At 34.9% G+C, this 24,507-nt stretch overlaps 1 protein-coding gene across 4 annotated transcripts in view; it reads left to right on the forward strand.

Moving 5' to 3' along the window:
• Positions 1-24,507, forward strand: part of PSME4 (proteasome activator subunit 4) — a 123,266-nt gene that overhangs the window by 92,759 nt on the left and 6,000 nt on the right. Inside the window, exons 37-44 of one of the 4 annotated variants that reach the window (XM_037806422.1) lie at positions 3,787-3,891; positions 4,455-4,546; positions 5,294-5,425; positions 5,745-5,953; positions 10,030-10,115; positions 20,913-21,041; positions 22,093-22,248; positions 24,295-24,469. In XM_037806422.1, coding sequence (XP_037662350.1) covers positions 3,787-3,891; positions 4,455-4,546; positions 5,294-5,425; positions 5,745-5,953; positions 10,030-10,115; positions 20,913-21,041; positions 22,093-22,248; positions 24,295-24,469 — 1,084 coding nt within the window. Of the gene's footprint in view, positions 1-3,786; positions 3,892-4,454; positions 4,547-5,293; positions 5,426-5,744; positions 5,954-10,029; positions 10,116-16,154; positions 16,268-19,140; positions 19,252-20,912; positions 21,042-22,092; positions 22,249-24,294; positions 24,470-24,507 lie in introns of those variants that run through there. The other 3 variants (XM_037806423.1, XR_005212299.1, XM_037806424.1) reach the window with 3 other exon arrangements.

Consider the following 24,507-nt stretch of genomic DNA (forward strand, 5'->3'; position numbering starts at 1 on the left):
AAAAAAGTAAAAAAGAACACCCAAAACATCCCATATCCCTATTCCCCCCTATTATTTATTCATTTTTTGTCTTTATTTTCTTACTCATCTGTCCATACGCTGGATAAAAGGAGGGTCAGTCGCAAGCTTTTCGCTATTTACACAGTCATATGGTAAAAGCTATATAGTTACACGGTCATCTTCAAGAATCAAAGTTACTGCGTTATAGTTCAACAATTTCAGGTATTTCCTCCTAGCTATTCTAATACACTAAAAACTAAAAAGATATATCTATATAATGCATAAGAATAACCTCTAGAGTGACCTCTTGTCTCTGTTTGAAATCTCAGCTGCTGAAACTGTATTTTGCCTCATTTCTCTTCCCTCTTTTGGTCCAAGCAGTCTTTCTCAATCCCACAATGCCAGGGCCAGGCTCATCCCCAGGAGTCTTGTCACACGTTACCAAGGAGATTTATACCGCTGGGAGTCATGTCCCACATGGCGGTGGGGGGTGGGCAGTGAGTTTACCTGCAGAGTTGGCTTAAAGAGAGCAGCCATACCTAAGCAACAAAAGAGGTTCTCTGGGGGTGACTCTTGGTCATAATTATATGTAGGCTTAGCTTTTCCTTTGCAGGAATAGGTTTCATAAGGGCAAGCCCCAAGATGGAGCGCTTGGCCTATTAAATTAGTATTCTCCAGTGTTTGCGAGAATATAAGGAATTCCCCAGGTGGGGAAGTTAAATATTTCCACCAGTCCATGAAGGGGACTTTGCAAATACTTTTTTATTCTCTCCCCACATTACTCTGGGATGTATCGGGGCATCACTCCAACGTGTATAAACCAACAAGATCTTACTCTCTATTCAGGGTTCCATGTAATTATCGTGTTCGAATAAACTGACCATGTTAAATTGGATAGTGTGCTACAGAGAATAGAAATTTTGCACCAAATGAACATCTCTTCCTTTTGTCTCATACAGAAGTTGAAGTTTTAAAACACAGTCAAAATGTGCTCACAGACATAGGGGACTGGTGGTTTGATGAGTTGAGTCCTCTACCATGGGATTTGCCCTTGGGAAGACTGTTGCTGCAGAGGAGAAGCTAGGCCTCCCTATAATTGTGCCTAAGAGCCTCCTCCTGAATGCCTCTTTGTTGCTCAGATGTGGCCTTCTGTCTCTAGCTAAGTCAACTTGGCAGGTGAAATCACTGCCCTCCCCACTACATGGGATCAGACACCCAGGGGAGTGAATCTCCCTGGCAATGTGGAATATGATGCCTGGGGAGGAATGTAGACCCGGCATCGTGGGACGGAGAACATCTTCTTGACCAAAAGGGGGATGTGAAAGGAAATGAAATAAGCTTCAGTGGCGGAGAGATTCCAAAAGGAGCTGAGAGGTCACTCTGGTAGGCACTCTTATGCACAATATAGACAACCCTTTTTAGGTTCTAATGAATTGGGGTAGCTGGTGTTAGATACCTGAAACTATCAAACTACAACCCAGAACCCATGAATCTTGAAGACAATTGTATAAAAATGTAGCTTATGAGGGGTGACAATGGGATTGGGAAAGCCATAAGGATCACACTCCCCTTTGTCTAGTTTGTGGATGGATGAGTAGAAAAAGAGGGGAAGGAAACAAACAAACAAAGGCACCCAGTGTTCTTTTTTACTTTAATTGCTCTTTTTCACTTTAATTATTATTCTTGTTATTTTTGTGTGTGTGGTAATGAAGGTGTCAGGGATTGATTTTGGTGATGAATGTACAACTATGTAATGGTACTGTGAACAATCGAATTACGATTTGTTTTGTATGACTGTGTAGTATGTGAATATATCTCAATAAAATGAATATTAAAAAAAAAAAAGCACAGTCGATATCATCCTTCACCTTTTAGTTCTGATTTGCCTCAGTCCTAACCAGATCAGCTTCATTCATATCTCTAATTGAAATCTGATCTCTTTTTCAGCTTTTTTAACAGTTGCTGTATGGGGTAGTGCTGACTTTTCATATATGTAGGAATCTAGCTCTGAGTTTCAAATGTCACACAGATACCTGAAGTTCCAGTGAACGACCAGGTTATACACAAAGAACTCAGCATCTCAGAATTTAGAAATAACCATAACAACTCAGGAATAGATGTGCTGCTGTAAGATCATCCAATCAAGGAACCTTTACAATAAGCCTTCCCCTGATAACCTGTACTCTCAGAGTTTGCAAGTTACAGTTTGTCCATATTAGTGAGGCATTATAATATTTGTCTTTTCATTTCTGGCTTATTTCACTCAACATGCTGTCCTCAAGGTTCATTTATCTGTTGCATGACTCACAATCAATATGTTTTGAAAGCCATCATTGGGAGTGGAGATGGTCAGGATATTTTGTGCTCTTCAGTTCCTCATTAAACCCTTTCTTTCTCTTATCTTCTTTGCTTGTCTACATCATTCATCTGGTAGTATGAGGCAGTTTGAATTTGATACCCCCCCCTTTTTGTTTTTTTACTATACCTCTTCTTAAAGGCTATCCCTAAGGTAGTCTGCTAGCAAAATGCACTATACTGTACATAACCGTGTAACATGTCAGAGGGGCTTGAATAGGAGGCATTTCCTCAGAGAGGACTCAGAAATATTGGTTTTGTCTTAATTGATTATGTATACTTTTAGGAGGACTATATAACACTTTAAATTTATTAATTTAGTTCACATTAAATCACTTATTAAATAAAAATAGTGGCTTTTACCTGTTCACATTTCATGAAACAGTTTTATTCATACATTTCACATATATCCTTCTCATCTTGCCTCTGTTGTTTTCATCACTAAAACCCTATTTAAGTTACCTGTTTTCCAGAACACACTCATTTACTTGTAAGTTGTTTGAAATACAGCTTTTTAAAAAAATTGATGCCTGGGGTACCCCTGGGAATTTTATTCCCAGCTCTCCCTCGGCCTTTCTCCCATATAAACCCTTTTGAGGAAAGTGTAGTTCATGGGCTCAGCAGCACAGGCATCACTTGGGAGCCTGTTAGAAATGCAGGATATTATCACATCCTGCCCAATTGATGAGTCAGAATCTTCGTGTTATCAAGATCACAAGGTAATTTCTCTTTTCACGAAAATGTGAGAAGCATCTGTGCGCATGTATTCACAGTCTCTGACAAACACTTTTAAAGATGATTTTACTTCATGACTTGAAATTCCAGTATTATACCTCTAGCTAATGACTGCATTGTATCAAATGTCATTGCCTCCTATTGTAGGATTCAATCAAATGACCTCAGTAAGCTGCAAAACTTAAAATTGATTGTTTCAGGAAAATACTATGTCATTCAAACTTCAAAAACAAAACTTCGCACCAGTATGAATTATTGGGGTGCTCTAAGAAATCATTTAAATGAAGTGTATGCGTGTATGTGTGTGTATGTGTGTTTCCAGGAAAAGAGATTTTTGAAGAAAAGATGTTCTGGGTGTCATTAAATTTTTATTTTTTTAAACAGTTTTATTCACACACCATTCAGTCCATTCAAATAACCACAGAGTAGTGTATTTATCACCACAATCAATTTGAGAACATTTTCATTGCTCCAAAAAGAAAAATCCCATATTCCTTTTACTCCCGTTTTTGACACTTAGCATTGGTATGGTACCTTTGTTACAATTGATGAAAGAAAAATTACTGTTGACTATAGTCCATATTTTGCATTAGTTGTATTTTTTACTATATACCACCCTATTATTAACACCTTGTAATACTGTGATGTACATTCTGAGTGTCATTAACTTTTGCCCATTAATTTTGTTTTGAGTAGGTGGAGAAGCTTTGGGAGCTTCTGTGCCCTTTACTTAGAACAGCATTGTCTAACATTACAGTAGAAACTTACAACGACTGGGGAACTTGTATAGCAACGTCTTGTGTAAGTTCTTCTGCATCCTTCTTTGAATGTTCTTACATTCAAAGACGTATCATTTGCTATCTTGAAATGTGTGAAATCTCATTATAATTCTTGAATCTTGACATTTTGTTCATGGTTTTGTCATCTTACATAATCAGAGAAAGTTCTGTTCTACAGAGCCTTTGAAATGAGTCTTGAATGACAGTTTTAAGTGGTTATTACATCTTCTCTGCTGTGGTGATTCATTCTTTTGATTAAATGATAGGTCAAATCATTTATCTGGAAATGTAACTTAGATTTAGTAAAAGCCAGATTACAAAAAGCTATAGGTGTCATTTCTAACATAGATATATTCATAGCTTATGTGTACTTTGATTTAAAGATCAGCCACTTAGCTAACAATAATTTTCTTACTGTTAATGTTTCTACCATGTGCTATGATATCACATTTGTATTTGACTCGCTTATTGGGTTTAGTTTGATTTTTTTTTTTTCCCTCTATATTTAAATTGTATTATTTTTAGTATTTCTATAATAATGGCATCATTAGGTCTGTTTAATGTTACTTTATCTTTTAAACGCAGGAAAGCAGAGATCCCCGGAAACTTCATTGGCTCTTTGAGCTGCTGTTGGAGTCCCCATTGAGTGGTGAAGGAGGATCCTTCGTAGATGCATGGTAAACAAAAAGAAAGCCTATGAGGTTAACACAAAAGATATTTTGCATTAACTAATGTCTAAATGGAGTGAATTGCCTGCACTCCAAATGGCTAGATGAAATAACTACTTCTGAGAGATGACACAATTCAGTTCAGTACAATATATGCTACTAAGTAAAGTTATTTCTCAATTGGGAACAAGTAGGAAAAATGAAGGCAACCTTAGCAAGTCAAAGGTAAGTTAGATTCAGTCTTATATGCTGTCAAATCTTTTTTGTACCATAATGACTGTGACTTCTTTATCACATTCTTTTCTTTTTCTCTTATATAATAAGAAAGATACAAATAAAGGAGTAAACCTTTTAAGGAGAAATGTACTTGGTGGAATATAAGGAATTGGATAAGGTTAGTGGGCAATAGAAAGAAATCCACATAATCCTGTTAACATGAAGAATAAGTATTTTGTTAATAAGTGAGAAAACTGAATTCTGATTTTTAATATCTAACTGAAGAATGTTCTTAAGTCAGTATTTCTTTTGATTATTGTATAGTAGAGGGGGTGAAATGAGAATACAAACAAAATGATGTAGAGAAAACACAAAAGCTTCATAAAGATGCTGTTTTGAACTGAATACTTGAATTTGAATATTTTATTGTTAGGTGAGAAAATAAAAAATTTTAAACAAAATATAGACATCGTTAATCTGTATTGTCTATCTAAAGGCAGAAAGAGGCTTTAACGCAATTCTGCTGTGCTTTAATTTTAGTCGACTTTACGTATTACAAGGTGGTCTTGCCCAGCAAGAATGGAGAGTGCCTGAACTATTGCACAGACTACTGAAATACTTGGAACCCAAACTCACACAGGTTTACAAAAATGTCAGGGAAAGAATAGGGAGGTAAGTATTATTTTCTTTGTGGTGTGAAACATCTATTGAGTTCTTTTTATTAAAGGTTAATATCTAATAGAATGCCTACTGGTTATGTTGCCATTGAGTTTTATCTTTGTAAAATTTTGTTTTATATTGTGTTGTGTGAAAGATGACCTCTGAATGTAAAATAGGATTCTGTTGTTAATAACCCAAAATTTCAAGCCCTCATTTGCACCCAGCCCCAATCTAAGACCCTCTCCAGGAATTGTCTTTGGTTGGGGCATTACTTTTAAACTTAAATTTATTTATTATTTAGGATCTCTTCTCACTACTTTGTATTTTACAGTGTGCTGACCTACATATTCATGATAGATGTTTCTTTGCCATATACTGCGCCAACAACATCCCCTCGTGTCCCAGAGTTTACTGCTCGAATCCTAGAGAAACTGAAACCCCTCATGGATGTGGATGAAGAAATTCAGAACCATGTTATGGAAGAGAATGGAATTGGTGAAGAAGATGAACGAACTCAGGGCATTAAACTCTTAAAAACTAGTAAGTGGCAAAAATTGGTAGGCTCACTTGAAAATGACTTTATTTTGATTGTCCAGTTGTATTTAGTGTCTAAAAAATTTTTTTTCAAAGACTAATTATAAGTTATCAGCTTTCAGTATTGAAGACTAGTTTTTTTGTTTTTTGTGTTTTTTTTCACAGCAGTTTCAAAACAAATATAATTTGTAATCTGGAAATTAAGTAAATGAACAGCATCTAATTTAGCATACTCATGAGATTGACATTAGGAAATAATTGGAGAAAATCAAGGTAACAGCTAGTTTGTGCTATACAGACTCTCATATGCTCAGATTTGGTGGTACATGAACCTTTGAAAATAGTGGTGAAGAAGGGGACAAAGTAAGAGGAACGCTTGATAAACTTTTTAAAAAATTTTTTTAAATTTAATTTTATTGAGGTTGTTCACATACCGTACAATTATCTGAAGATACAAAGTACACAATCAATTGCCCACGGTACCACCATACAGCTGTGCATCCATCACCACAATTAATTTTTTTTTCAATTTTTAGAACATTTTCATAACTCCAGTAAAGAAAGACAAAAAAAAAAACTTAATTCCTCCCCTACCTCTAACCACCCTCCCTCCATTATTGGCTCATAGTATTGGTGTAGTACATGTGTTACTGTTGATGAAAGAATGTTAAAATACCATTAACTGTAGTACATAGTTGAAGTAGGTTTATTTTTTCCCTATATACCCCTCTATTATTAGCTTCTAGCTATAGTGTCATACATTTGTTCTGGTTCATGAAAGAGAATTCTAATATTTGTACAGTCAGTCACGGACATTGTCCACCACGAGATTCACAGTTTTATACATTCCCATCTTTTAACCTCCAACTTTCCTTCTGGTGGCATACGTGACTCTAAGCTTTGCTTTTCCACCACATTCACACACCATTCAGCACCATTAGTTATTCTCACAATAAAGTGCTACCGTCACCTCTGTCCACTTCCAAACACTTAGGTTCAACCTGGTTGAACATTCTGCTCATGATAAGCAACTGCTCCCGATTCTTTAGCCGCATTCTATATCCTGTTAAGTTATATTTCATGTCTATTTGTTTACATATTATAATTAGTTCCTGTCAGTGATTCCATGCAATATTTGTCCTTAAGCGTCTGTTCTACTCAATGTAGTGCCCTCAAGGTTTCATCATCACCTTTTTTTTTTTTAAGATGGTTTTGTTCACCTACCATACTTCCCATCCTAAGTAAACACTCAAAGGTTCTCTGTATAGTTACATATTTATATATTCACCCCCATCACCACTATCTATATAAAGACATTTCTACTTCTTCCACAAAGAAGGAGAAAGAGTCAAAGAAGGTAGACAAAAGAGAAAGAAACAAAGAAAGAAACAAAGAAAGACAGCTAAAAAGCAATAAAAGGATAGATAGAATTATAAACTAAAGTAGAATAAGAGTCAGACAACGTCATCAATGCCAAGAGTCCCAGATCCCTCCCTTATGTCCCTCTCTTATAGGCATTTAGCTTTGATATATTGCCTTTGCTACATTAAAGGAAGCATAATACAAAGTTTCTGTTAACTGTAGTCTCTAGTTTGCATTGATTGTATTTTTTCCCCGTTACCACCCTATTTTCAACACCTTGCAAGGTTGACATTCATTTGTTCTCCCTCATGCAAAAACATATTTGTACATTTTATCACAATTGTTGAGCATTCTAGGTTTCATTGAGTTACAAATTCCCAGTCTTTATCTTTCTTCTTTCCTTCTGGTGTCCCACATGCTCCTAACCTTCTTCTTTCAACCATACTCACAGTAATCTTTGTTCAGTGTACTTACATTGTTGTGCTACCATCACCCAAATTGTGTTCCAAACCTCTCACTCTTGGCTTTCCCTGTCTGTCTGTAGTGCTCCCTTTAGTATTTCCTGTGGAGCAGGTATCTTGTTCACAAACTCTCTCATTGTCTGTTTGTCAGAGAATATTTTAAACTCTCCCTCATATTTGAAGGACAGTTTTGCCAGGTATAGGATTCTTGGTTGGTGTTTTTTTTTCTTTCAGTATCTTAAATATATCACACCACTTTTTTTTGTCTCCATGGTTTCTACTGAGAAATCTGCACATAGTCATATCAAGCTTCCTTTGTATGTGATGGATCTCTTTTCTCTTACTGCTTTCAGGATTCTCTCTTTGTCTTTGACATTTGATAATCTGATTAATAGGTGTTTTGGTGTAGGCCTATTCACATCTGTTCTGTTTGGGGTACTCTGTGCTTCTTGGATCTGTAGTTTTATGTCTTTCATAAGAGATGGGAAATTTTCATTGATGATTGCTTCTGCCCATTTTCCCTTCTCTTCTCCCTCTGGGACACCCATGACACATGCATTTGTGCATTTCATGTTTCCTTTAGTTCCCTGAGACGTTGCTCGTATTTTTTCATTCTTTTCTCTATCTGTTCTTTTGTGTGTAGGATTTCAGGTTTCTTTTCTGCAGTTCCTGGGTGTTTTCTTCTGCCTCTTGTGATCTGCTGTTGTGTCTTTCGTCTCTTGTGTTGTACCTTTCATTTCCATAGATTCTGCCAGTTGTTTTTTCAAACTTTCAATTTCTACCTTATGTTTGCCCAGTGTTTTCTTTATAGCTTTAATTCCTTTTGTTATATCTTCCCTGAACTTGTTGATTTGTTTTTTTATTTCATTTAGCATATTTCTTTGAAAATCTTTATTAGATTGTTTTATTAAAGTGAAACTGTATCTCAAGTGTATCTTGATTGAGGTGTAAGTTTGTTCCTTTGGCTTAGCTGTATCTTCGTTTCTCCTAGTATAGATTGTAATTTTCTGTTGTCTAGGCATCTGGTTTCCTTGGTTACCCCAGATGGATTTTCCCAGAACAGAACAGGTTCAGGTCTCAGAATGGGGCTATATTCCGGGTTTATCTTAGAGGAATGACAGACTTTCCTGTGAAGTTTACAGTTGCTGTGCTTTTCCTAACTTGCCCAGCAGGTGGCACCTGTTAGTCTGTCGCTCAGGACTGGTGTAAGGAGATGGGCCACTTCAGTTTCTGTTTTGGCTGTTTTCCCCCAGGCTCTGGGGTCTGGTTCTGAAGGGAAAGCTGGGCCCCACCTCCTTATTCTTACTCCCCTTGGGAGTTTTCATCTGCTTTTGAATTGTTGTCTCTCTGACTCTGTTATCTCCACCCCTGTCTGGTTCAGAGGGCTGGGAACTGAAAATGGCTGTAGCTCTCTCTTTTCTGAGCCCCTCAGGTTGAGAGAGAGGAAAAGGGACAGAAAGCCCCCTTTTGGAGCCAGTACACAGCCCCCCCCGATTCACTCGTCAGCCAGAGGTAACACCTGGTCTTCTGGGCTTACCCTCCCAGGTTAGATGAGTCTTCTGGTTTTTTTAAGGTCTGTCATCATTAAAAGCCTCTGCCTGCTGTTGGGAGTTTGTAGCTTGTATTCGGCAGTCCACATTTGTTAATTAAAATCCCAGTTGGAGGTCGGCTGAGCTATATTCACTCGCTCAGAGAGTGCTGCTAGTTTTTACCACAGCGAGATTTTGCAGCTCAGACTGCCATGGGGGAGGAGCTCTCTGCACGGGTCCATAGCTTTTACTTACGGATTTTATGCTGCCGTCTCAGGCATTTCTCCCAATCCAGGTTGGTGTACGACGTGTGGACAGTCATGGTTGTCTCCCCAACAGTTATTCCAAATTATTGACCAGTTGTTCCTGGTTGTTTATTAGTTGATCCAGGGGACTAACTAAATTCCACTCCTCTCTATGCCGACATCTTGCCCCTCTGATGACTAGTTTTAATTTGTATTCATTGTAGGTATTTCATGAACATAAAAATTTGCTAATTCATACTTGGAGAGTCACTTTAGTACCTTAGATAAGTAGACACACTTTTTGATGGCTTCTGTCATTTTGCTGGTCAATCAGTGTTTAATTTACAAAGTAATACAAATGATCTCTTTCATAGCAAACTGGCTGTTATTACATTACATTAATACATTAGCATTAAAATATGATTCTGCTTTGTGGTCTCTAACTGAACAGCAGTGACTGATTCTGTGTGTTTGTTTCCAAATAGTTTTGAAATGGCTGATGGCGAGTGCAGGAAGATCCTTCTCTACAGCAGTCACAGAACAACTCCAGCTTTTACCTTTATTTTTTAAGGTAAGGATATTACTGAAATTAAGAATTCAGGTTCTTCTGACCTTCATAAGACATTTATATTTATTGTTTGGCTGATAGGTTTGAAGGCTGCCTGAATTTTAATTGGATCTCTGAGTAGAATAGATACACGAGAATCAGTAGGTGAGAGTGGTCAAAATAATTTTTTTTTTAATATTAGATAAGTGAGAGTAAGATCTTGACAGATACATGAAAATTTTATTGATAGTCAATTTCTAAGTAATAACAGTTGAGAAAAAATACTGATAACCACCAGAAAAGCCACCATGAAATTTTTGAATATAGCTATTTCTGACTTTTTGCCCAATGTATAATAAATCTGAAGATTGAAATGTCCAGTATATTGTGTTTCTTTTACAATGTTAAGTGGCCTTTAATTGGTTCTAACAAATATCTGCAAGAAGAAATTTGTCTTTGTTATCATATAATGACATTTAAATTTTATTTAATGAGAGGCATAATGTGAGGTGGGTTTTAAGTGCTTATTTATTTAGTCAGAGGATGAAGCTGATAAAACTAAGGTCACAGATTGACCCACTGGTTTCCAGTCATAGTTTGCAGTCATGATACTGTTGGGTGGGGTTAGGAAAACAATCTAGACTCATTGTACATATGAAAGTCTTAGCACAAACATTAGCACTACTTACTGATTACTGGTCAGTACAATTATTATAATGGAAGGAGGGCCATTATTACTGTTGCTTAGCAAATGGTATGCTAAAAAATTTTTTTGCCACAGTATGATTTGCTAGACTTTGAAAAAGATTACTGGTAATTTTCAAAGGATTCACTACTAAAATACTTACAAAACTGTTAAATAGAACCACATACCCAGGTACCTTTTAGAGTGTAAAGGTGGACAATAGCTATAGATCTTTGGTATAGATAGGGTTTGTCTTTAGGGCAGTGGTGCTAAAATTTTTTTCCATTGCTACATACACAGTGGATGGTCTCAATTATTTGCAAATGGGTAAAGTGCAGTGGTTGTCAGGACAGTTGTAAGTTCCAATTCTTTCACTCAAAAAACACATCAGAAAGTAAGTAGATGAGAGTGAGGTTGTTGAAAAATGATGATTTGAATCCATTTGAAATTTAAGACAAACTTAAATCATTAGAAAGCAGTTCTGTGTAAGTTACTTAGTGACATGCCTCACATCTCACCTGGATATACTGATATTGGGGTCGAGAATCAGGCCTCTATGGTGAATGGTTCTGAGGGACTAGAGCATCACAACACAGATATACAAAGTTGTTTTTGCAACAGAGCAGATGTGTGGAGTATGAAGAAAAGGAGAGGAGTTGAAAAGAAAGTTGCTGTTCGTTAAACTGTGGGAGTAGCACAGGAATAGTTGGAGAGATCAGAAATTCTAATTTGGGTGTATATGAGATGCCTCTAAGAATCTAAATAAAGATAACAAGTACATATTTAGAATTCAGGGGAGTAGTTCAGCCTGGCAATATAAACTTGGGAAGCATTAGCATATAGATAGTATTTAAAGCCACGAGACTGGATGAAACCACCAAGGGGGGTGAATGTAGATGGTGAAGAAAAGAGGTCCAAGGATTGAACTTACGTTCAGAGGTTGTGGTGCTGAGGAGGACACAACAAAAATGGGGATGATTCAGTTAGAATGTGCTCCACAGAATGAACCATTTAGGAGGACCAGGTTATTGTCAACTGTTTGAGGTTTAGAAATCAAGTTACATATCTGATCATAGTATCAAAATGTATTTCAGAGGAGAGACCGGTGAATGGTGGCTTATCTGATAGCCCTTCCCAATTCTTATTTTAATATAAGTTAGTTTAAGTACTTTGAAAGAACTGTCATGAGTTACTATCAAAACATTACTTAAAATTTTTGGAAAATTGTGGAAAATTTCAAGAACTATATAAACTTTATATTTCTGCTGTTATAAAAGAAAGAAATGTCTATTATGAGAAAATTTGGAAAGTGAAAGGGAAAAATTTTATTAACCACTATCTACCATGGTTTTTTTTCCCTATGCCTTTTTCTTTCTTGAATTATTGTTATGTTATAGAAACAGTATGTGCTTATTAAAAATCTAGAGTATATATGTTTACACCAGTATTTTAGCAGCAATAGTCACAAGTGTCTGTCAACAGATGAATGGATAAATAAAATTGGCATATCCATACAATGGAATATTATTCAGCCAAAAGGAATGAAGTTCAGATAATATGCAATAACAAGAATGGACCTTGAAGACATCATGTTGACTGAAATAAGCCAGGCACAAAAAGACAAATATTGAATGATGTTGTTTACATGAAAAAACTAGGATAAGCAAATTTCATAGAGACTCAGTAGATTACAGGTTACCAGATAGGGATGGAGGGAGTTACTAATTAATGGATGAAGAGTTTCTGTTTGAGGTGATAAAAAAGTTGGGGTAATAGATATTGGTAATGGTAGCACAACATTGTGATTATAATTAATACCACTGAATTGTACATTTGAAAGTGGTTAAAATGGGAGAGTTTGAGTTATATGTATGTTACTACAATAAAACGTTTTTCAAAACCTAGAATGGATAAGCTTTGCCCCAATTGTGTTTTCCACATCCCAGTGACAGTCACTTTCTTGGTTTTATTTATATTTCTCCAGATGTTATTTTTCCCATAAGTTTTTAAAATAGGATTATGGCCACTGTTTTGTAGCTTCCTTTTTTTTGGACTTAAAATAGTGGTTACCTTTTCATGTGAATAGATATCGGAATTATTTTATTATGTGGCGGTTATAATTTTTTTTTTAATCTAATTTGGTCTATAGTAGTAGATATTTTAGTTTGATACAGTTATTCAATTAGGTAGACAGGCTCCCTGTATTCAGACTCCAGCTGCATGACGGAGGAGCTTTGAAACCATGGGAAAGTAATTCAACCCCTCTGAACTTTTTCTCATCTATACAATGGGGGTAATAATACTACCCACCTCCTAAGGATATTGTGAGGACTAAATGAATTAATATTACATGTCCCTCACTATCCAAATCTATGTGTTGCTGAGTTTAGATAACAAGGAATACCACATCATCTGAATTTTCCATTTCCTGAGTTTACATTAGCAAATAACAAGCATTCAGATTGAAAGGGATATTGCACTGATCTATTGGATTCCTAAACTGAGAGAGTTAAGGAGTGCCTTCTTTTGCAAAATGCTTAGAGCAGTGTCAGGCATATAGTAAACACTATAAAAATGTTTTTGTTATTCATTTTATAATGAACATTTTGTACATATATTTTGTACTTTGCAAGTATTTTTGTAGGATAAAATATCAGAAGTGAAATTGCTGGTTCAAATTCAGCCAACATTGCTCAGCTGTACATGTCTGTTTTGTTAAGAGTGTTATTTTTCCGATCCTGTCAAAAAAAACCTTCAGGTATATATTTGTATTTAATGTGTATATATATATATATATATATATATATATATGTTTTTTTTTAGTTCAATTTTATTGAGATTGTTCACATACCATGCAGTCAGGTATATATTTGTATTTAATGTATGTGTATATATATATATATATATATATGTTTTTTTTTAGTTCAATTTTATTGAGATTGTTCACATACCATGCAGTCATCCCAAGTGTATAGTCAGTTGTTCATGGTACCATTATATAGTTGTGCATTCATCACCACAATTAATTTTTTTTCAATTTTTAGAACATTTTCATAACTCCAGAAAAGAAATAAGAATAAAAATGAAAACTCAATTCCTCCCGTACCCCTAACCCCCCCACCATTATTGACTCATAATATTGCTATAGTACCTTTGTTACTGTTGATGAAAGAATGTTAAAATACGACTAACTGTCGTACATAGTTTGCAGTAGGTGTATTTTTTCCCTATATACCCCTCCATTATTAACTTCTAGTTAGAGTGTCATACATTTGTTCTAGTTCATGAAAGGGATTTCTAATATTTGTACAGTTAATCACGGACATTGTCCACCGCAAGATTCACTGTTTTATACATTCCCATCTTTTAACCTCCAACTTTCCTTCTAGTGACATACATGACTCTAAGATTCTCCTTTCCACCACATTCGTGCATCATTCAGCACTGTTAGTTATTCTCACAATAATGTGCTAACATCACCTCTGTCCATTTCCAAACACTTAAATTCAATCTAGTTAAACATTCTGCTCATAATAAGCAACTGCTCCCCACTCTTTAGCCTCGTTTTATATCCTGGTAAATCTATATTTCATGCCTATGAATTTACATATTGTAATTAGTTCGTATCAGTGAGACCATACAATAATTGCCCTTTTGTGTCTGACTTAATTTCACTCAATATAATGTCCATTTTTTTTTTAAGACGGTTTTGTTCACACATCATACATTGCATCCTAAGTAAGCCATTGATGGTTCCCTGCATAATCACGTATTTATGTATTCACCATCATCACCACTATCTATATAAGGACATTTCCATTTTTTCCACAAAGAAGGAGGAAGAGTCAAAGCAGGTAGAGAGACAAAAGAAAAAAAAAAATGACAGCTAAAAAGCAACAAAAGGAAAGACAGAATTAAACTGAAGTATAATGAAAGAGTCAGACAACATCACCAGTGCCAAGAGTCCTACACCCTCCCTTATATCCCTCTCTCACAGGCATCCAGCTGTGGTACATTGCCCCTGCTACATTAAAGGAAGCGTAATACAGTGTTTCCGCCAACTATAGTCTCTAGTTTGCATTAATTGTTTTTTTTCCCCAATACCACCCCATTTTTAACACCTTGCAAGGTTGACATTCATTTGTTCTCCCTCATGTAAAAACATACTTGTACATTTTACCACAATTGTATAATATATATGTTTTTAAAACCCTTCAAGTATATAGTAAAGACAAATATAATAAGAGACTTCATATTGCTCAAGATTAAGAGAAGAGGATTTCCAACCAAGACCAGTTTACAGAGCCCTGGCTTTGACATAAATGGAATCCTGGGTAAAAATCCTGGCTGTGACAGGTATTTTCCTAGTGATCTTGCACAAGCTGCTTATCTTTTAAGACTGTTTCCTTATATGGAACTTGGGGGATATATTATTGTTGTTACTAGTCTTCAACTGAATTTGAATTTAGAACAATCAAGAGCTCAGTGTTTCATACTTATATTTCATACTTCACAAAATGCTCTTCAAAACTCACTACTGTAGAGTTATAGTTTTGCATATGACAAACTTACAGAAAAATTTGCAGATATTATGATACATTGGTGTCAGATTACTTGCCGTTGATGGTGAGTCTTCAGAAAACTTATTTTTCTCAATAATTAAAGGAAAGAAAGACCTGGTAAGGTATTTTCTTTGCTAACTAAGCACGGCATTTTCTGCTAGTTAACAGTTTAATGTCAGTTAAATCTTAACTATGATACAATAAAAAGAATAAATTTGCTTGAAAACAAGGCAAAAGAAACATTAAGATCTCCTTTGTTTATATCAGTGTGCCAGCTAAGGTTCTTTGAAGGCAAGCACCAGGAACCAACTGGTTATAAAAGCTAAAGTAGTAAACTCATAAAATCTAGAATGTAGGTTACCAGGAGATAGAATGAGGCTAGAGAGTGGGGAACTCTTGCTTAAGATGTGCAGAATTTTTAACTAGGTTGAATTTAAATGAGTTGAAATGGATAGAGGTGATAGTAGCATGTACAGTTAACAGTACTGAATGGTGTGTGAATGTGGTTGATAGGAGAAATTTAGGGTCATATATATCTCCAGAAGGAAAACCAAAGGTTAGAATAAAACAAAACAAAAGCTGAAGTAGGAGATTAGAAGTATCTAAGTAGTTCCTAAAATGAAAGTAGAAGCTGATAAACTGAGTAGTAGGAACCATAGCATCTCTGGGGATATAGGTAACAGAAACTAACAGACACAGTGCTGTCTCCTGGCATCTCTCTTTGTGATTCAGATGCCCAGAAGAAAAGATCTCATTGGCCCGGGCTTGGGTTTCTTGCTCCTCTTTGGCTCAGGTCTGTGATCCTTTTATTGACAGTCTCACCTGAATGCAAGAAGAGAAGGATAATTCTCCAAAAGGAAATGAAAATCTCATAACCAGCAGAAGGAGGAATGAATAATGGATAGGAAATGCACATATTTACACTATAGGTAACCATTAAAACATTTTTCATATTTCAAGTCTTAAAGCAAAACCACTAATTTGGCCTTCATCTTTAATATTAAATCATCAAACCCTGAGTAAATTATCACAGAGTTTTGAGGCATGGTTAGTTAAATGATTTCCACATAATATAATCAACTAAAATACTCATCTTGGATCAGTAAATGTGTGGTTAAGTGCCCGTTTATTATGAGAATGCAAAGAAATTGGGCAATACTGAGCTTTGAATATTCTACCTAACTTGATATAATTCTTGGTATTTTGGAGAAAAATAATTTCTTTTTAGAAATAAAAGCTATATTGAGGTGCAAATTTTTTACCTGTCCTACTGGCAAAATCCAAATGTTCGTCAACATACTCTCATGATAAGCAATGAGGAGGGGCATTTGACAGTGACTAGCAATATTATATAGGTAATACAAATACATAGGTAATTTACTTTTTGATAGCAGTCTACTTCTATCCAAAGATAAATCAGCAAAAAATTGAAGTGACTGTGTTCAAAGCTGTTCATTGTAGCACTATTTCAAAAGCAAAATACTGGCTATAATTAAAACTGTTCACTGAATCTGGTGCGGGTCTGGTTAAATAAACTATGGTACATCCCATAGTTCAGATATCCTATAGTTTGGTTCACTCCAATTCCTTGGAGTGATCTCCAGGAAAAATTGTTAAGTGAAAAAAGAAAGTGAATAAAAATGTGTATGCTAACCATTTATGGAATAATGTTGGATATTGTGGTCATGGAACAAATATATTTAAATAAAGAAACAGAAAAGGAATGCATTTAAAATATTTTAGAGGATACTTATTTAAGTGGTGAGGATGGGGTAGAAAGTAGATTATCTGAGTATAACTTATTTTTAATAGATTTGTCTTTGGAACAAGATAAATACTTTACAAATAATAAACCAAAATTAAGTGAAAAGAAAGCCCTAAAAAGCGAAAGCAAAGAAACAAATGTACCTCACTGTGTATATGTGGTTGATGGGATAAATATCTTGAGTACTGACTTTCAAAAACACAGAAACTTTTACATGCCTTGTAGGATATATCCTCAGAAAAATATTGGTCTGATGTTACCATGTGTATCGTATAACAAAGAGCAAATAAATAATAGGAGTTAATAGGAACCAAGATTTTTTGCAAGAGAGACGAGAGGTACAACATAAAAACCCAAGCAGTTAAATAAAATCTTAGTAATCCTAAATTTAATTTGAAACTATCCAGTATGAGTTCATGATAATTTCTCTTTAGAATATTACTTTATTCTCTAGCTCTGCCCACCAAAAAAAACCAGAACCACTAACCAACCCAGTAGCAATGCAGATTCTTGATTCCAAAATTATGGTGTTTAAACATCATCCCCCACTAGAAGAACCAGGTTCCCTTGGAGAAATAGATGGTTTCAGGATTGGAACAGTAAACACTAGTAAACAATCAAACCAGAAACCAAGGACTGGCAGAGACTCCTAGGGTTGTGTTAAATGACCCAGGAGACAATTTAAGAAGGTTCTGTAAGAAATGTCAGCACCATTAAGAAAAGTACCTATGATGGATTTGTTGAAATTCCTTGGTTCATAACCATACTTAAAAAAAAAACAAAACTTGTTTACTTTAGGATAATAGGAGGGAAATCCTTCCGAAGATTTTAAATATCAGGAAAGAATCTGCCTTTTCCTGTACGAATTATACCTCAGCATACATGCAGAGATATTGCAGATTCAGTTCCACGCCACCACAGTAAAGCTAGTCACATGAATTTTTTGATTTCCCAATGCATATAAAAGTTATGTTTATACTGTACTGTAGTCTATTAAGTGTACAATAGCTTTATTGCTAAAAAATGCTAACCATCATCTGAGCCTTCAGTGAGTCCTAATCTTTTTGCTGGTGGAGAGTCTTGTCTTGTTGTTGATGCTACTGATTGATCAGGGTGTTAGTTGCTGAAGGTTGGGCTGGCTGTGGCAGTTTCCTAACAAAGACAACGTTTACCGCATCAATCAACCCTTCCTTTCATGAAAGATGTTCTGTAACTTGTGAAGCTGTTTGATAGCATTTTACCCACATTAGAACTTCTTTCAAAATTGGAGTTAATCCTCTCAAACCCTGCCGCCACTTTATCAACTAAGTTTATATAATATTATAAATTCTTTGTTGTCATTTCAGCAATGTTTCACAGCATCTTCACCAGGAGTAGATTCCATCTCAAGAAATCACTTCACTCACCCATAGGAAGCAGATCACCATCTGTTCAAGTTTTATCATGAAATTGCAGCAATTCAGTTACATTTTCAGCCACCACTTCTAATTCTAGTTCTCTTGCTATTTCTACCTCATCTGCATGTACTTCCTCCACTGAATTCTTGAACCCCTTAAAGTCATCCATGAGGGTTGGACTCAACTTCTTCCAAACTGTTAATGTTGACATTTTGACCTCCCCCCATGAAACATGAATGTTCTTAATGGCCTGAAAATCCTTTTCAGAAGGTTTTAATTTGCTTTGCTCAGATCTATGAGAGGAATCACTGTCTATGGCAGCTATAGATTAATGTGATTAATGAGTTTTTTAACAGACCTTATCAGAGATACATAATAAAATATTTATGATAAAGGATTTTGCTTCAGGTAACGTAGTTGGGGGAAGGAAAGTAAGAGGTAGACAGAAATGAAACACAACATGAGTTCCTCATTGGTGGACAGGTGATTAGTTCATGGGGCTTCAGTCTCTAGTTTAGCATATGTTTGAAATTTTCCATAGAAGTTGTTAAAAATATGATTTCTTTCACATAGGATGCCTTTGTACTTGTTGGCAGTTATTTTTCAATTTGCGGCTTTATTCCCCCCACCCCCCCACTAGATTGCCCCAGTGGAAAATGACAATAGCTATGATGAACTGAAAGGGGATTCAAAGTTATGTTTATCACTAGCCTTACAAAGTGTATTTCTTAAATAATAAAACTTGAGGGTTGAAATGACTCCTTGATCCATGGGCCTCAGAAAAGATGTTGTATTAGCAAGCATGAAAACAATTTTCATCTCATTGTACATCTCCTTCAGAGCTCTTGGGTGACTGAGTGCATTGTCAGTGAGTACTAATATTTTGCAAGGAATCTTTTTTTCTGAGCAGGTGTCAACAGTGAGCTTAAAATATTCAGTAAACCATGTCCTAAGCAGATGTGCTGTCATCCAGGCTTTGTTCTTCTATTTCTAGAGCATAGGCAGCATAGATTTAGCGTAATTTTTAAGACAGTTTTATTAAGATATATTCACACACCATAGAAACCATCTGAAGTATACAATCACTGGTTCACAATATCATCACATAGTTGTGCATACAACCCCCTGATCAAATTTAGAACATTTTCATTATTCCAGAAAAGAAATAAAAATAAAAAAGAAAACACTAATCCTCCCTTACTCCTTATCCCAACCCCCATTATTGGCCCATAGTATTGGTGTGGTATATTTGTTAACTATTGATGAAAGAGTATTAACGTATTATTGTTAGCTATAGTCCATAGTTTGTAATAGGTACATTTTTTCCCATATACCACTCTTCTTATTAACTCCTTATAATGAAACTTCTTTATGTTAGTACAGTTAATCATGGACATTGTCTATTATAAGCTTCACTGTGTTAAACATTCCCATGTTTTGACCTCCACCTTTCCTTCTGGTGACATACATGACTCTAAACTTCCCCTTTCCACCACACACACACCATTCAGCATTGTTAATTATACTGACAATGTGCTATGGTTACCTCTGTCCATTTCCAGACGTTTAAGTTCAACCTAATTAAACACTCTGCACATATTAAGCAACCTCTCCGCATTCTTTAGCCTCATTCTATATCCTGGAAACTTGTATTCTAGATTCTATGTCTGTGAGTTTACATATTATTATTAGTTCCCTGTCAGTGAGATCATACAATATTTGTCCTTTTGTGTCTGACTGACTTTACTTACCATGATGTCCTTAAAGTTTCATCTGTATTATTGCATGCTACAGGGCTTCATTCCTTCTCACTGCTGAATAATATTCCATCATATATACATACCACATTTTGTTTATCCATTCATCTGCTGATGGATGCTTGGGTTGTTTCCATTTTTGGCAGCTGTGAATAATGCTATGAATATCAGTGTGCAAATGTCTCTTCGCGTCCTTGCTTTCAGATCTTCTGGGTATATTCCAAGTAGCAGGATTGCTGGGTCATAAGGCAACTCTACACTTAGATTTAGCATAATTTTAAGGGCCCCAGGATTTTTGGAATACTAAATGAGCATTGGCTTAAAACTGTTACAAATTTTTGTGTGATATGATTAATGAGTTTTTAACAAACCTTATCAGAGATACATAATAAAATATTTATGAATAAAGGAATTTGCTTCAGATAATGTAGTTGGGGGAAGGAAAGTAAGAAGTGGACAAAAATGAAACAGTATGAGTTCCTCATTGGTAAACAGGTGATTAGTTCATGGGGGTTCAGTCTGTAGTTTAGCATATGTTTGAAATTTTCCATAGAAGTTGTTAAAAGTATGATTTCTTTCACATAGGATGCCTTTGTACTTGTTGGCAGTTATTTTTCAATTTGTGGCTTTTGTGTTTTTTTTCTCCCCGCACTAGATTGCCCCAGTGGAAAATGACAATAGCTACGATGAACTGAAAAGAGATGCAAAGTTATGTTTATCACTAATGTCTCAGGGGTTGCTTTACCCTCATCAAGTGCCTTTGGTACTTAAGGTGCTAAAACAAGTAAGAATGTATAATTGTAAAATATTTACTCTTTTTTTTTTTTTTGGTTAGAATTTTGGTTTACCATTCTAAGAATTTCACGAAGTCAACTGCATTGCAGTTGAAATATACTTCATTTTTGTTGCATTTTGAATTTTCTTTCAGTATGAAAGAAGATATATGTATTGACCAAAGGAACAGACCTAGGTTCTGTATGTGGGTCTGCCACCAACTTCTGTGACTTTGGAAAACCCACTCAAGATTTTCTGTATACACAAAGAGCTAATTATTTTAACCACCTTGGAAACAAAGTGCTGATGAGGGAGAGGGGTGATGATTCCCTTTTAACATTTCCCTTTCTATTTTATTCAGTTCTATTTCTTGGTCCATAGTCAAATCACCTATAGTGATTGTATATTTTCTGACTGAATTGTTAGTAAATTGTATTCTCAGCTTTATCCAGGTCCTAGCCCTATACAGGTTACATAATACAAAAATGGACATGTTCTCATGGTTGTCAGATTTTAACTTTGATTACCACAGAAAATATTTTTTAAAAGCCCAAGATATAATTTTTGTCATGGAATTTAGTGGTTCTCAATCTTTGCTTTCAAGACCCTATTTGCCATAGCCAAAAGTAAATTAAAATAATGTGCAACCTTGGGAGGAATTACTGAGAGAGGATAACACTGGTTTTAATGAGATACTTACTGGTGGGTTGATAATGAAAGTCAAATTTGTCAGCCTAAAACAAGGCATAGACACAATGCTATTCAAAACTTGCCTAAGTACTATAAAGAGATATTAATTATGAAGTTTTCCTTTCTAAAATTATCTTTTATTTATGTATTCCTTTACCTTTGCTCACAGCCATTAATACTTTCAGAACAGCTTTGCCTGAAATAGCTGATGCAACCTTTTTTTAAGAAGGAAAATCTAGCTTGCCCTAACTATACCTGTGGAAAGATAGTTAAATTAAAATATTATATTGTTTGTGTGTAATGTTATCAACTGTCATCTCATGTTCTTGTCAGCACTGTTTTCATCCTTGCTATTTGCTTCTCATTCACAGACAGCAAGAAGCAGTTCTTGGCATGCTAGATACACAGTATTGACCTACCTCCAAACAATGGTATTTTATAACCTCTTTATTTTCCTAAACAATGAAGATGCAGTTAAAGACATCAGGTGGCTGGTTATAAATCTTTTGGAGGATGAACAATTAGAGGTAAAATATAAGTCATAGTAAGTCAAGATTCAGTAAAGTTAAAGAAAGCCAAGTGGCTCTCCTTTGAAGTATTTATATACAAAAATGTGATATATTCTTTTTTAAAGCATAAATTATTAAAAGTAACTTTAATTTTAATGTAGCCCTATGTGAGAAGTTTTGATACCCTAATCATTGTTTTATATTAGAAATAGAAAAAGCACTGGGCATATGCTTGTTCTGGCTTCTCTTTGCAATTTGGCAAATAACTTTTGTATCCATAGGAAACTGGGAATGGAAATTTCTCCACCTCCCTAATGAATCTATTCATTTTGTAATCTAGCTTTCTTTGTTCTGGAATCAAATGTAGTCTAGTCCCTTGGGTGCTCCTAGACTGGTGATAACAACTCTTGAGAGGCTTCAATTAAAATTTTACATCTATCTATAATTTTATTTTTAATAATTTTTCCTTTTTTTTTTTTAACTAAAGTAATGGGAATGAAAAGATAAAAATCACAAAAATCAGTATTTCCTACCTTACTGTGCCTGTATTAAAATTTACTGCTTCTGGAACTTCTATTAGAACACTTTTATAAATTATTTAAAAATTTGCCTGCATGTCATAGGCTTAAACATAGCTGTTACTAAAAAAATAGCCATGACATTTATTTTAAAAGTTCAGTAACTGTTTCTGAATGTTTAATAAATTCAGTGTCTAAAAGACCCATAATGCTTTTTAAAAAATGTCATACTGAGTATCATTAATAATTAGCTAAATCCTATTCATGATAATATTGAATAAAACTTCATAATCTTAATAAAAAATGTTGAAAGAAAACCGTTGTTGGATTTAAATGAAAAGTTTTATAAGTGGAGGAAGATAGTATGTTTTATGGATAGGAAAGATAACTAAATCTTTTTCTTCAACTTAAATTATAAAATTAATTAATTATAGACATATACAGACTGATCCCTAGAACAAAATATTTCAGAAGCAGATCTTACTAAGAAATACCATCCCCATTTTTCTTTTAAATTAGCTCAGAAAGTGTGTTTTGAATATTTATATGAACTTTGAGCAGAGATGACTTTCTAAACCTTTAAGTTAATAGATGTAACATAAAAAGATAGACAGATGAATTAGAAACTCATCAATTTAAATGGGAACACTCCTAAGAAAATACTCTGCAATACAGAAAACATTACATGAATTAAGAATATTTTGTAGCAGCATTTATGGTATGAAGAAGTTGAAAGCATTCTAAATAGTAGTTGAATATAAAAATAAATCATGGTATATAAGCTTTGTAGGCAATAATGCAACCAAGCTTTAAGAAGTAAAACATTTTATAATGAATTCATGTAATAGTTTAATGAAAGTAGCATATAAAATGCTGTGTACCCAAGTGACTCTAAGGAAGTAAAACAGAATTATTAAAAAAAAAAAAAAAAAAAAAGTCCTTTGAAGGAATACAGACAAAAAGAATGTATTTTTTCAAATTATTCAAGTCCTTTTCTGTGGAAACTTTTTTTCCTTGTATATGAGGAGATGTCACTTTTTTATGGCTTTTTTTGTCTTCCCAAAACTTGAGTTCCCATTCTAATTTGAAGGAAATAGAGGATATAAATTTCTGCAGTATGTGCCGATTTTAGAAATTCGATTATGCTGCATTTTTGTTTTCAACAAAAACAAAAGCAGCAGATTTAAGAGATGTGAATAAAATTTATGAAAAAGTGCTATTAATGTCAGGATCCAGCACTGCTTTTACAGTTAGAGCCCTGCTTTAAGAACTGTCAATCACTGTGGAAGGTAATTTATGGAAAATTTAAGTTTTCATAAAATATTAATTTACCTTCTCTAACCCTTTTAAGCAGTGGCTTTTATCCCTTTTGGGGCCACACACCCTTTGAGAATCTGATGAAATCTTTATCAAGAAACTGCATATTACAATTTTGCATACAATTTCAAGGAATGTCCCTATCCCAGATCCTACACAACCCCAACCCCTTCTGTTACTCCCCCAGGTTTAGGATCTCAGCTCTAATAGAAGTGATTTATCTCCACAGGTTCGAGAAATGGCTGCTACCACCTTAAGTGGTCTATTACAGTGTAACTTCCTTACCATGGATGGTCCTATGCAGATTCATTTTGAGCAACTTTGCAAAACAAAACTACCTAAGAAAAGAAAGCGAGACCCTGGCTTCGTAGGAGATACCATTCCTTCTGCAGGTAACATTTCTGGTAAAAAACATACTTATTCTTTTTGGGAAATTAACCAG

This window comes from Choloepus didactylus, chromosome 17, assembly GCF_015220235.1.
Source record: "Choloepus didactylus isolate mChoDid1 chromosome 17, mChoDid1.pri, whole genome shotgun sequence".
Classification (NCBI taxonomy): Eukaryota; Metazoa; Chordata; class Mammalia; order Pilosa; family Megalonychidae; genus Choloepus; species Choloepus didactylus.